The sequence below is a fragment of the Perissodus microlepis genome, chromosome 17 (assembly GCF_051167445.1).
Source record: "Perissodus microlepis isolate ML-2025 ecotype Zambia chromosome 17, ASM5116744v1, whole genome shotgun sequence".
NCBI classification, from domain to species: Eukaryota; Metazoa; Chordata; class Actinopteri; order Cichliformes; family Cichlidae; genus Perissodus; species Perissodus microlepis.
The window spans coordinates 28,959,560-28,972,591 of NC_140477.1; the positions used below are offsets into that span (position 1 = coordinate 28,959,560).

At 42.4% G+C, this 13,032-nt stretch overlaps 1 protein-coding gene across 1 annotated transcript in view; it reads right to left on the reverse strand.

Annotated features, from left to right (window-relative positions):
* The window catches only part of aspm (assembly factor for spindle microtubules), a 30,461-nt gene that overhangs the window by 3,192 nt on the left and 14,237 nt on the right, over positions 1-13,032 (reverse strand). The window contains exons 19-22 of the mRNA XM_084910410.1: positions 8,073-13,032; positions 7,752-7,901; positions 7,461-7,652; positions 917-1,109 (exon numbers count right to left, since the gene is read on the reverse strand). The exon at positions 8,073-13,032 is cut by the window's right edge and continues 320 nt beyond it. Coding sequence (XP_084766536.1) covers positions 917-1,109; positions 7,461-7,652; positions 7,752-7,901; positions 8,073-13,032 — 5,495 coding nt within the window. The remainder of the gene's footprint in view (positions 1-916; positions 1,110-7,460; positions 7,653-7,751; positions 7,902-8,072) is intronic.

Genomic DNA, 13,032 nt, shown 5'->3' on the forward strand with positions numbered 1-13,032 from the left:
ATATTTACACATTTTAAACTTATATATATATATATATATATATATATATATATATATATATATATATATATATATATATATATATATATATATTTTTTTTTTTATTTAATAGATTTGGGAGTGATTGCAGAAACAGTCCCTAAAATATTACCCACCATAATTCAAAGACCAGAAGTGGGTTTTGATTCTACACATCACACATTAGAAAGACAAGAAACACAAAGAAATGCTCCAGAAATGCTGAAGCGTTTTAAAGAGGCAGTTTCTCAGAAGAATTTCTAGTAGATACGTCTATGGTATCAATTTAAATACTCATTCTCGAGTAGTCCATTCACTCATTTATAATGGTCCTCAATGTTAAATTGCACTGAATATCTCATCTAAAGATTATTAGAATGAGGAGAAATATCAGCATGCAAGAGGCACAAGTACAAATCAGTAGTGAATATCTGCTATCTTTGGGCCCTCAGGCAACACTGCTTTAAAACCAGGCATGGCTGTGTCATGAAATCATTGCCTGGGCCCAGGAACACTTCCAGAAATCACTGTTACTTCACAGTGAAAAGTAACTATATTACTGGGACCATCTAAATGTTTGGTAGGAACTACATGCATCGTCTGCCTCTCATAATGATATGTGAAATACAGCTGTATTAATTCGTCACGGCTCACGTGTGCTCAATCACTCAGTTGAAAATAATGTCTGATCGTAAGCTGAGTAAACTATAACTTGCATGGCGTTTGTTCAGTCCTGTGGTGGGCTGAGCCAAAGATATTGTCATTAAGCTGTTTAGTGTTACATAAGTTGCCACATCTACAGCTGTGGGATGACTTGCAGGGAAAATGCTGTTTAAAACAATTTTTCCATTTTTGTACTCAGCATGAGGGGAAACGAGTAGACAACAAAAAGCCTTACCAAGATTTTTCAAGGCCTCGAGAATGTACGAGAAGTGTTTATAACGAAGAAGGTAGTCCAGTGCAGATGAAGTTTTGTTGCACAGTTTGTCTTCCTCTCGGACACTGGCAGTGACCACACGTAAGCGGTGCCTCAGTTTTACAATCTTGGGATTGTCATTCAATCTGCGGGAGCAGTGTCCTCTCCACAGAGCCTAGAAGGAGAACGTGGTTAAAATTAAAATAAATTTAAAACAAACAAAACGAAAACTCACATTAGTTTCAAACTGTTGGAAAACTAAATAAGTTAACAATTTTCAGGGCAAAATGTGTATAAAATTATTTGATTTCCATCAATTCATAGCAAACATTTTGCTAGTGCAAACTGTTATTAGAAGTATTAAATATTAACAGCAAAATTAAAGAAATGATCCCAGCAAGGCTGTTACTGCCTTACTTTGTAGCTTGTAACAACATTTTGCCGACTACATTGTCCACAAATATCAAAATGATGAGGATAAAGTAAAGACTGGATAACAAGTTGTTGCTTTTAATTTTGGTAACACTTTAAAACACAGCCTGCAACTAAGGGAGTGATTCCTCCATCATTAAATTGAATTTCAATTTATTTTTCTTTTAATAATGTCATTATATTTACCTACAAAAACGCGGGGGCTGGGAGAAAATCAATGTTATTTTTAAAAGATCTGTCATACTCATGAACATGATGAATAAGAAAAGATGTAAAAGAAAAAAAAAAGATAATAATAATAATAATAATAACTAGAAAAATTTGCATTTCCAGCGAAAATGCAGTGTGGATGCTTTAAAGCTGAAGCTGTCTGCAAAAACTAGCTGAAAAGGCTGAAAAGTTGCAGAAATTGTAAAAACTTTGCAGAAGCAAAGGAACTTTGCTAAAATGTAATAACTCAGCAGAACTGCAATATCTTAGAGGAAACATAATACTTGGCAGAAATCCAATAGCATAGCAGAACTTAGCAGAAATATTGTAACTTAGCAGAAACATGATAACTTCTCAAAAATACAAGAATTTAGGAGAAATAGTATAAGATAACAGAAAGAATATATTTAGCCAAAAATACTTAAGCATTACAGAAACACTATGATTTAGAAAAATAGTACAACAGAGCAGAAATACTGTGATTTACCAGAGACACTGTGATGAACTATGAATATTGTAATTTTAAATCAATACTATGTCTTAGCACAAATACTATAATTTGACAGAAATACTATCATTTGGCAGAAATACTATCATTTGGCAGAAATACTATCATTTGGCAGAAATACTATCATTTGGCAGAAATACTATGTTTCAGCACAAATATTATAAGATAGCAGAAATACAATTATATAGCAGAAATGCTATATTTAGAAAGAAAAATATAATATAGTAGAAATAGTATGATTTAGCAGAAATACTACAATATAGCATAATAACAATGATTTAGAACAAATACTATGATTGAGCAGAATAGTAATAACTTAAGTGAAAATACTGGAAAAGTAAGATGACAAGCTGAAAAAAAAAAACGGAACATGGTTAAGTTCCCTCAAAACTAATTGTTGTTCACCTGTGGAAAAAAAAATAAAGAAATAAAAATAAATTTAAAAAACAAGAAGGAACAGCCAACAGATACACACAAAATCAAATATGTATACACAAATGCACAGAGAGAGAGACACACGGAGGGTCTATGCCAGTCAACCAGTCTGAATATATTATATTTTTTTCCAACAATGAGATGCTGCCCTAAAGATGGTCTCTCTCTCTCTCTCTCTCATGCACACACACACACACACACACACACACACACACACACACACACACACACACACACACAGGGAGAGAGAAGCAAGTTTTCAGTCAAGCAGCCTGGGAGCTGCTGAATTTGAATCCACCAATCAGAGAGGCTGTGCACTTTTTCCCGCCAAAACAGGTGCACGCAGCACAGAGAGACACAGGATTTTTGCAGTCTATTTCTCATAGTGACGACTCCCCTCAAACAAATGACCATAATTTCCTAACCGTAGGGGCTAGAACGGTCATTCTTACACCGTTTTGTTCAGAAGAGATGGGGGAATCTTCAAGTGTTGACAATTTATCATTAAAATATGAATTTTTAGAGATATATGACATGGATGACTTGTTGACTTAGAAGCCACAAATTCCCCAATATGCAAATTTGAATGCCTCAGCCCACATATATGATTGGCTGGCTGGGAAGCCGTGCAGGCCCTGATTTGTGGATTTGAATTCCTCAGCCCTCAGATATGATTGGCTGGCTTAGAAGCCATGAAGGCCCCAATATGCAAATTTGAATGCCTCAGCCCACATATATGATTGGCTGGCTGGGAAGCCGTGCAGGCCCTGATTTGTGGATTTGAATTCCTCAGCCCTCAGATATGATTGGCTGGCTTAGAAGCCATGAAGGCCCCAATATGCAAATTTGAATGCCTCAGCCCACATATATGATTGGCTGGGAAGCCGTGCAGGCCCTGATTTGAAAATTTGAATGTCTCAGTCCTCACAGAGGATTGACTGCCTGGGGACCTGGCAGAAATATATAGAAATAGTATGATTAAGCATAAATACTACATTTAGTAGAAATACTATGTTTTAGCACAAATACTATAAAAAGAAGAAATACTATAATTTAGCAGAAACACTATATTAAGCACAAATCCTATAAAAAGCAGAAATACTATATTAAGCAATAGAAATATCCTATAAAAATCCTATAAAAAGCAAAAATACTGTACTATGATTTGGTAGAAAAATTATTAATCAGAAATACTATATTTGGCACAAATCTTATAAAATAGCAGAAATAGTATGATTTAGCACAATAGTAATAACTTAAACAGAAAAATTGGAAAAGCAAAATGGACAGCTGAAAAAAGGGTGAGAGAAGTAAGTTTCTAGCTCAGTCAAGCAGCCTGGGAGCTGCTGAATTTGAATCCACCAATCAGAGAGGCTGTGCACTTTTTCCCGCCAAAACAGGTGCACGCAGCACAGAGAGACACAGGATTTTTGCAGTCTATTTCTCATAGTGACGACTCCCCTCAAACAAATGACCATAATTTCCTAACCGTAGGGGCTAGAACGGTCATTCTTACACCGTTTTGTTCAGAAGAGATGGGGGAATCTTCAAGTGTTGACAATTTATCATTAAAATATGAATTCTTAAAGATATTTGACTTCTAATGCACCATAACTGAGTAGAGCGAAGCAAAAACTGCCTTGACTTGCCCTCAAACAACGCTTTCTAACTCTAAATCTATTTGGAGTATCAATATCATTCTTTCACCGTAAGAGACAGCAGGCTTTGGTGAACAATCATGGAAATTTTCAGGTCTCTGTGGAAATCCATTAAAAAGATATGACGAGAGAAAAAAGTGGTTCATTTCCAGAGTTTGAAATCTGAAGAAATCTGAGCGAAGGACGAATTTCCTACCCTCAAACAAGTCTAACTCATTTCAGAACGGTAATAGGTGAGAAAATAATTCTTGAATTGTGAGCGTCAGGACTGTCTGAAGATATACTGGGACAAGCCTTATGTCTTAACTTTGCTTCGTTAAGGAGATATGACGATTCGAATATGCCTCTCATTACAGAAATCAAGCGGTGATTTTGAACAAGCTCTCCATTGACTTTCTATGGAGAGTTTTGCGACTTTGTGTTGGTCTGAGGAGATTTGCCAAAATTCTATAAATCCCACAACAATGATAGTGACATTTTCGGAAAGCCAGCAAAAATACCTACGTTTTGATGTATAATTTGTGGAAGTTGAGTGAAAATTGAGCAAGTAGCAAGAAGTTGTTCGGACATGAAGAGAAGACTGCAAAACCTTCAGTTCACTGGAAGCCAAGTGCATAGCAACCATAACAACGCATGTATTTTGTGAAAAATCACAATTTTGCAACTGAAAACTTTAAGAGGCATAAAAGTAAAACGGTAAAAGATTTGAAAAAGCTGATTTATACCTGAATAGCCCAATAATTTGAGAACATTTTAAAGTTTGAATGGTTGTTCTACGTGAAAATATGAGGAAGTAGTTAAGTTTCAAAAACAAGCAAATTTTAGCAGAATTGCAGAAGTTTCCCATTCATTTCAATGGGACAAATTAAGCTTAATATTTTAAAAAGTATAATAGTGAAAAATACCAAAAGACATAGACACATTATGCCTTAAAGCATCCACACAATGATGATATACAAAGGCACAATTAATCTACTCCATACTATGACCTGTACATAGAACAGTACAGTTTATTTATGATGTAAAATTGGGAAATTGCTTGTCCATAAAATTTCCGTGAAATTGGGCAGTACTTAAAAGTATAAATTGTCTTTTTTCCTATAAAATACCTTAAGTTATAAAATTATTAACGTTACTTATGCATTACATAAATTCTCCTCTGTAATTTGCTATATTATTGTAGTCGAGGGGTTTGTGTGTCCCAAGAATCCCAGGGGCTATGCACTCGAAAGGCCTTTTGCCCCTGGTAGGATCTCCCATGGTAAATTGGTCCGGGGTGAGGAACCAGACAAAGAGCTGTTCAGAAGACCGTTATGTGTACAAAATCAAGGGAACAGTTCGTCCTGCCTGGGATAGGGTTAGTGGAGCTCTGCGCCCTGGAGCCAGGCCTGGGGAGGGTACCTGAAGGGGAGCCCCTGGTGGCCTGGAGGCCTGACCGGACGCAACCTGGACAAGGCAAATGAGCATTTCCTCCTGTAGGACCACCATCCACAGGAGGGGTTGGGTGCTATAGGGGTAGGGTGCCAGTCAAGGGAGACCCTGGTGGACCGATCCTAGGCTACTGAGGCTGGTGAAATGTCAACTTTCTGGTGGAGGAGGAGCCTGAGCTGGTGTGTGAGGTTGAAAGGTACCAAAGAGATATAACCGGGCTCACCTCACACAGCTTGACCTCTGGAACCAGCCTCCTGGACAGGGGCTGGACTCTGTCTCAGTTAGAAGTTGCTTTTGGTGACAAGCAGTATCTTGGCATGTCCTTGGCTGGCTGCCTGTATATTGGATTTTTTTCCCCCGGTAGTTGAGAGGGTTTGATTCCTTCGGGTCAGGAAACAGATCCTAACTGTTGTCTGCACTTATGTGCGCAGTCCCTCAGTGGGGTGCTTGAGGGTGCTCCATATGGAGACGCTCTTGTCCTACTGGAAGACTTCAACATTCATGTGAGCAACAACATGACGGTGTGTACTGGGAAAGCCTAGCAGAAGCACTCTGGCGGACCTTGGACAGCACTGGACAGGATTGTGGACATTGTGTCCAAATGGACCACGTTCAACACCTTCATTGCAGAGGCTTCTGCGCTGAGCTGCGGCTGTTGGGTGGTTGGTGTCGTGGTGGAAACCCCTGAACCAGATGGTGTTCACCGGAGGTAAAGGGAGCCATCAGCCCATGAGGCCTGACCGGGCGCAACCTGGTGAAGGGAAGGTTTCCGTTCCACCGAAGCCTGTGGGGCGTCGGAAGCAGCTGGTGTGTACCCTGAGGGAACTTTGAAGACCCCTGTAACCCCACCGACACATCTTCTGTAGAGGAAACAGAGCCTGGGGATGAGGTGGATGATTCATCCAATCACCGTGGGTGAGGCCAATGAGGCCGTTTAAAAACTGAAGTTCCTGAAGGCTCTGGATCTTGTAGGGTTGTCTTGGTTTAAAATCCTCTACAATGTCGTGTGGAGATTAGGAGCGGTACCTCTGGAACATAGCGGTTGTTTCCATCATTAGGAAGGGAGACTAGAGGGTGTTCTCTAACAATAGGTGAATCACACTCCTCAGCATCCTAAGGAAAGTCTATGCCAGTCGATTAAGTATATTTGACGCTGCATGGGAATTTGCCCAACCAGTCTACATGTGTTTTGTAAACTTGGAGAAGACGTTCGACTGCATCTCTTGGAGTACTCTGTGGAAGATGCTTTGGGAGTATGGGGTGTGTTGCCTGTTAATATGAGCCATTCTGCCCTTATACAACCGTTGCGAGAGCTTGGTCCACATTACCGGCAATAAGTCAGATTCAGTCCCAGTGGTTTGTGCATCAGATAAGAATGCCTCCTGGATAAGGTGTTCTAGGTCTGTCCCGCCAGGACGAGGCCCGTGGCAGACGCAGAAGATATTGTAGAGTTTATATCTCCTGCCTGGCCTGAGAACATCTCGGTGTTTCTCAGAAGAGCTGGAAGAGGTGGCTGGGGAGAGGGGAGTTCTGCGCTTCCCTCTCTTTGCTTAGCTATGGGTTGTCATATAAAGTGTTACCTATATTTTCTTTTTAAAATTAGGCCATGTTCACAACAGTCAGATGTTAAAAACTGCCCTCCTCCTGAAATTGTTTCCCCAGTTGTAATATCATGGACTGATGATTGTAGAAAGAAAAGATTTAGCAGATCTTTAATGGGCTGTTCTAACTGAGGTGACTGAAGGTAGAATGAACTTTGGACACCTAAATATAAACTGAATTGGAAATCTGCGAATCTCCCCTTTAGAATTACAGGCAACATCTTTACCACACTCAGCACTGACTACTGTACCTGGGCCTTGAGAATACCCTGCTGAACCCTCTTCTGCCGCCTGAGGAGGAGGAATTTCCGGACAGCTTGCTGGATGACAGTCGCAGCCTTGTGGCGACGAGCTAGCCAGTGCCTGACTGCTCTCTGAGCTGTAGCCACCTTCTGCTTGTACTCCAGATAGCGTCTTCTCTGTTGCCTCGCTCTCACCAGTCGCTTTAACAAATAAAAAATAAATAAAAAATCAAGTTGTCATTTGTAAAAACTGTTGTACTCTTCAATAGATGTAGCACTGTGGATGTTTTGTGACTCTACCTGTATGGTGATAACAGAATGGATCTGTCTTTTAGCCGACTCCAAAGCCCAGTGAGCTCTGAGTGCTCGTTGGATCTTTATGGCACTGAGATGGTGAAATATGGCCGACGTAAAACGTAGCCTCCTCTCTACACGAGCGGCCTTTACAACCTGAAAAACATTGGCTTACATTTAACAAGCAACTTTTTTTTCCTCCATATTCAACACATTGAGACTGCTTACTACAAATCACATTTCAACACAGTGAGACTCCAAACAAGCTGCAATTCCTCTTAATTACGGTACTCTGATGTTTATTTTTGTACTGCAAATGAACTTTACCTGCTGTCTTCCAATCCAGGCTTGCCAGTGTTTCTGAAGTGTGATGGCAGCTTGCCTCACTTGGATGTATTTGCTTCTCTCCTGCCTGCCGAGCTGCACTGCTCGAATCCTCTGCTGGAGCTTCACAGCTGCAGCTTTCTTTCTTTGGAAGACACGCCGTTCCACCAAACATCTCCAGCATGACTGGATTACAACAGCAGCATGATTTTGTAAGCTAACATCCCTCCTGATGCGCCAGCCTCTCAATGCTGCCTGGAGAACTATGGCGGATTGTTTCAACTTCAAAAACTTTGCTCTTTCTTGCCTCTGAAGAACACGAGCCCGATAACGTCTCTGGATGATGATGGCAGATACACGCATGGCCTGGAATTTGACTTCTTCTCTGTGTTTTCTGAAGGCAGACTGGATCACAGTAACAGCTTGATGCCAACGAGCAACTTCCTGTCTGACCTGCTGCCCTCTGTACGCTGCCTGAAGAACAACAGCAGCTCTGCGCAGTTTCTGATATGTTTGCAACTGTTTCTTTGCTGCTACAGACGCTCGATATCTTCTCTGAACAGTCAGGACAGAGGATTTCAGGGTGAGATACTCCCTGTGTTCGCAGTGAGCTCTATAAGCTCTCTGGATAAAACTGGCAGCTTGATGCTGCAGTTTGATCATCTGTCTGGATTTCATTCCACGATATGCAGCCTGTAGAATGATGGCAGCTTTTCTAACCTCTTGATAATGTTTCACCACAAGGTTTCTGGTTCTTTGAGCTCTGAACCTCTGCTGTAAGACACAGGTTGCCCAGCGTTGTCTCCTGAACTCTGATTGAAGTTTATATCTCCTGAAGTTTGCTTGAATGACAGTAGCTGCTTTGTGTATCTTGGCAATGTCAGACCTGACACGATGACCTCTGAAAGATGCTTGTAGGACCACAGCAGAATGTCTCATTCTTAGGAAGTTTTCTCTTTCTTGCCTCTGAAGAACACGAGCCCGATAACGTCTCTGGATGATGATGGCAGATACACGCATGGCCTGGAATTTGACTTCTTCTCTGTGTTTTCTGAAGGCAGACTGGATCACAGTAGCAGCTTGATGCCAACGAGCAACTTCCTGTCTGACCTGCTGCCCTCTGTACGCTGCCTGAAGAACAACAGCAGCTCTGCGCAGTTTCTGATATGTTTCCAACTGTTTCTTTGCTGCTACAGAGGCTCGATATCGTCTCTGAACAGTCAGGACAGAGGATTTCAGGGTGAGATACTCCCTGTGTTCGCAGTGAGCTCTATAAGCTCTCTGGATAAAACTGGCAGCTTGATGCTGCAGTTTGATCATCTGTCTGGATTTCATTCCACGATATGCAGCCTGTAGAATGATGGCAGCTTTTCTAACCTCTTGATAATGTTTAAAAACAAGGTTTCTGGTTCTTTGAGCTCTGAACCTCTGCTGTAAGACACAGGTTGCCCAGCGTTGTCTCCTGAACTCTGATTGAAGTTTATAACTCCTGAAGTTTGCTTGAATGACAGTAGCTGCTCTGTGCATCTTGGCAATGTCAGACCTGACACGATGACCTCTGAAAGATGCTTGTAGGACCACAGCAGAATGTCTCATTCTTAGGAAGTTTTCTCTTTCTTGCTTCTGAAAAACACGAGCCCGATAACGTCTCTGGATGATGATAGCAGATACACGCATGGCCTGGAATTTGACTTCTTCTCTGTGTTTTCTGAAGGCAGACTGGATCACAGTAGCAGCTTGATGCCAACGAGCAACTTCCTGTCTGACCTGCTGCCCTCTGTACGCTGCCTGAAGAACAACAGCAGCTCTGCGCAGTTTCTGATATGTTTGCAACTGTTTCTTTGCTGCTACAGAGGCTCGATATCTTCTCTGAACAGTCAGGACAGAGGATTTCAGAGTGAGATACTCCCTGTGTTCGCAGTGAGCTCTATAAGCTCTCTGGATAAAACTGGCAGCTTGATGCTGCAGTTTGATCATCTGTCTGGATTTCATTCCACGATATGCAGCCTGTAGAATGATGGCAGCTTTTCTAACCTCTTGATAATGTTTCACCACAAGGTTTCTGGTTCTTTGAGCTCTGAACCTCTGCTGTAAGACACAGGTTGCCCAGCGTTGTCTCCTGAACTCTGATTGAAGTTTATATCTCCTGAAGTTTGCTTGAATGACAGTAGCTGCTTTGTGTATCTTGGCAATGTCAGACCTGACACGATGACCTCTGAAAGATGCTTGTAGGACCACAGCAGAATGTCTCATTCTTAGGAAGTTTTCTCTTTCTTGCCTCTGAAGAACACGAGCCCGATAACGTCTCTGGATGATGATGGCAGATACACGCATGGCCTGGAATTTGACTTCTTCTCTGTGTTTTCTGAAGGCAGACTGGATCACAGTAGCAGCTTGATGCCAACGAGCAACTTCCTGTCTGACCTGCTGCCCTCTGTACGCTGCCTGAAGAACAACAGCAGCTCTGCGCAGTTTCTGATATGTTTCCAACTGTTTCTTTGCTGCTACAGAGGCTCGATATCGTCTCTGAACAGTCAGGACAGAGGATTTCAGGGTGAGATACTCCCTGTGTTCGCAGTGAGCTCTATAAGCTCTCTGGATAAAACTGGCAGCTTGATGCTGCAGTTTGATCATCTGTCTGGATTTCATTCCACGATATGCAGCCTGTAGAATGATGGCAGCTTTTCTAACCTCTTGATAATGTTTAAAAACAAGGTTTCTGGTTCTTTGAGCTCTGAACCTCTGCTGTAAGACACAGGTTGCCCAGCGTTGTCTCCTGAACTCTGATTGAAGTTTATAACTCCTGAAGTTTGCTTGAATGACAGTAGCTGCTCTGTGCATCTTGGCAATGTCAGACCTGACACGATGACCTCTGAAAGATGCTTGTAGGACCACAGCAGAATGTCTCATTCTTAGGAAGTTTTCTCTTTCTTGCTTCTGAAAAACACGAGCCCGATAACGTCTCTGGATGATGATAGCAGATACACGCATGGCCTGGAATTTGACTTCTTCTCTGTGTTTTCTGAAGGCAGACTGGATCACAGTAGCAGCTTGATGCCAACGAGCAACTTCCTGTCTGACCTGCTGCCCTCTGTACGCTGCCTGAAGAACAACAGCAGCTCTGCGCAGTTTCTGATATGTTTGCAACTGTTTCTTTGCTGCTACAGAGGCTCGATATCTTCTCTGAACAGTCAGGACAGAGGATTTCAGAGTGAGATACTCCCTGTGTTTGCAGTGAGCTCTATAAGCTCTCTGGATAAAACTGGCAGCTTGATGTTGCAGTTTGATCATCTGTCTTAATTTCATTCCACGGAAGGCAGCTTGTAAGACAACAGCTGCATTTTTCTTAACACTCAGGGCGTGGACCTCTGCTCTCATCTTTTTGTTAGCTCTGTAACGTGTTTGCAATACAGTGGCTGCCCAGCAGAGCCTCTTGTAGTTGTTTTTCTGCTGGTACATTCTATACTGAGACTGAATTGTTACAGCTGCCATGTGCTCAATACACAGCCACTTTCGAACTACATATCCTCTGTAAGCTGCTTGTAGACAAACTACTGCCCTTCTCTTTGAGAGATAGTCCAGCCGTGCTTTTCTTGCCAGGGTTACTGCTCTGTACCTCTGCTGACAAGCCAAAACTGCCACTCTGACAGCCAGGAAGTTTTTTCTACCCCGGATGGCCAGAAACTTTCTCTGAATGACTGAAGCAGCTTGGTGCATGTTTGCAATCTTCGTCCTGGCCTTGTGGCCACGGTATGCTGCTTGGATTACTATGACTGCATGTTTCATTGTTCTGTAACTCTGCATCTGTTGATCCATGAGCCGTTTGGCCCTGTACCTTTCCTGAATAATGATGGAGGCACACTTAAGGGCAAGGTAAGCCACACGCATTCTGTGCATCCTGAAGTGAGCTTGGATTGCTCTGGATGCTTTATGTTGCCTCTTCAAGTCCCGCCTTTCTCTAAATCCCCGAAACACAGCTTGTATCTTAACAGTCGCCTGCTTAAGATTTCTGAATTCATTTAGCTGCACCCTGCACAGCAAAAGAGCTCTGTATCGGCTCTGGATGACAATCGCTGCACTGTGAAGCAGAAGATAACGTTTCCTACATAAAAACATCCTGGCTAAAGCCTGAATGACAGTCGCTGCCTGGTGCTTTTTCTTCAACTCTGCCCTAACTCTCATCCCTCTGAATGCAGCTTGGAGAGTAACGGATGCCGCTTTCTTCTCTAGGTATCCTCTCCTCATCTTCCTTCCAGCCAAATAACCTCTGTAATGGCTCTGTAGAACCACAGCTGCTGCCCTCTTGGCTCTGTACTCTGCTTGCACTTTGTGCCGACGATAACAAGCCTGTATAAAAGATGCACACTGATGCCACTTTTCCATCCTCTTCCTGTCCGCTCTGCCTCTCCAGTTAGCTTGCACAGTGAGCACAGCGGCCCTCAGAGAGTTATATTCATTCTTTGTCTTGCGACTCAAAAGTGTTGCTCTGTACTTTTGCTGTATTAGAACTGCAGCTCTTTTCAAGATCAGGTAGCGCCTACGGGCAGCGTGCGTCCTAAAAGCTGCCTGGATCACAGCTGCTGCCCTGTCCTGCTTTTTCAGAGAATCTCGAGCCACTTTCCCACGATACGCTGCCTGTATGGTAACAGCCGCGCATTTCATCCTGACAAACTTTTTCCTCTCCGCGTCTCTTATCATGGAAGCTCTGCACCAGCGCTGGATTACGACTGCAGCACACCTCATTTCCGACACTTCTTTTCTGACAGCGTGCCCTCTGAAGGCACTCTGGATGACAACAGCTGAGTGGTGCTGCAGTTTTAATGTGAGAAAACGGCGCCTCTGTGCAAGGCCTCTGTACTGGGCCTGAATGAGGAAAGCACTTCCCTTGATCTTTCTGTACTGATTGAGACACTTTTGCATCCTGTACCAGGACTGGATTCTCACAGCAGCGGCAGTTCTTTGG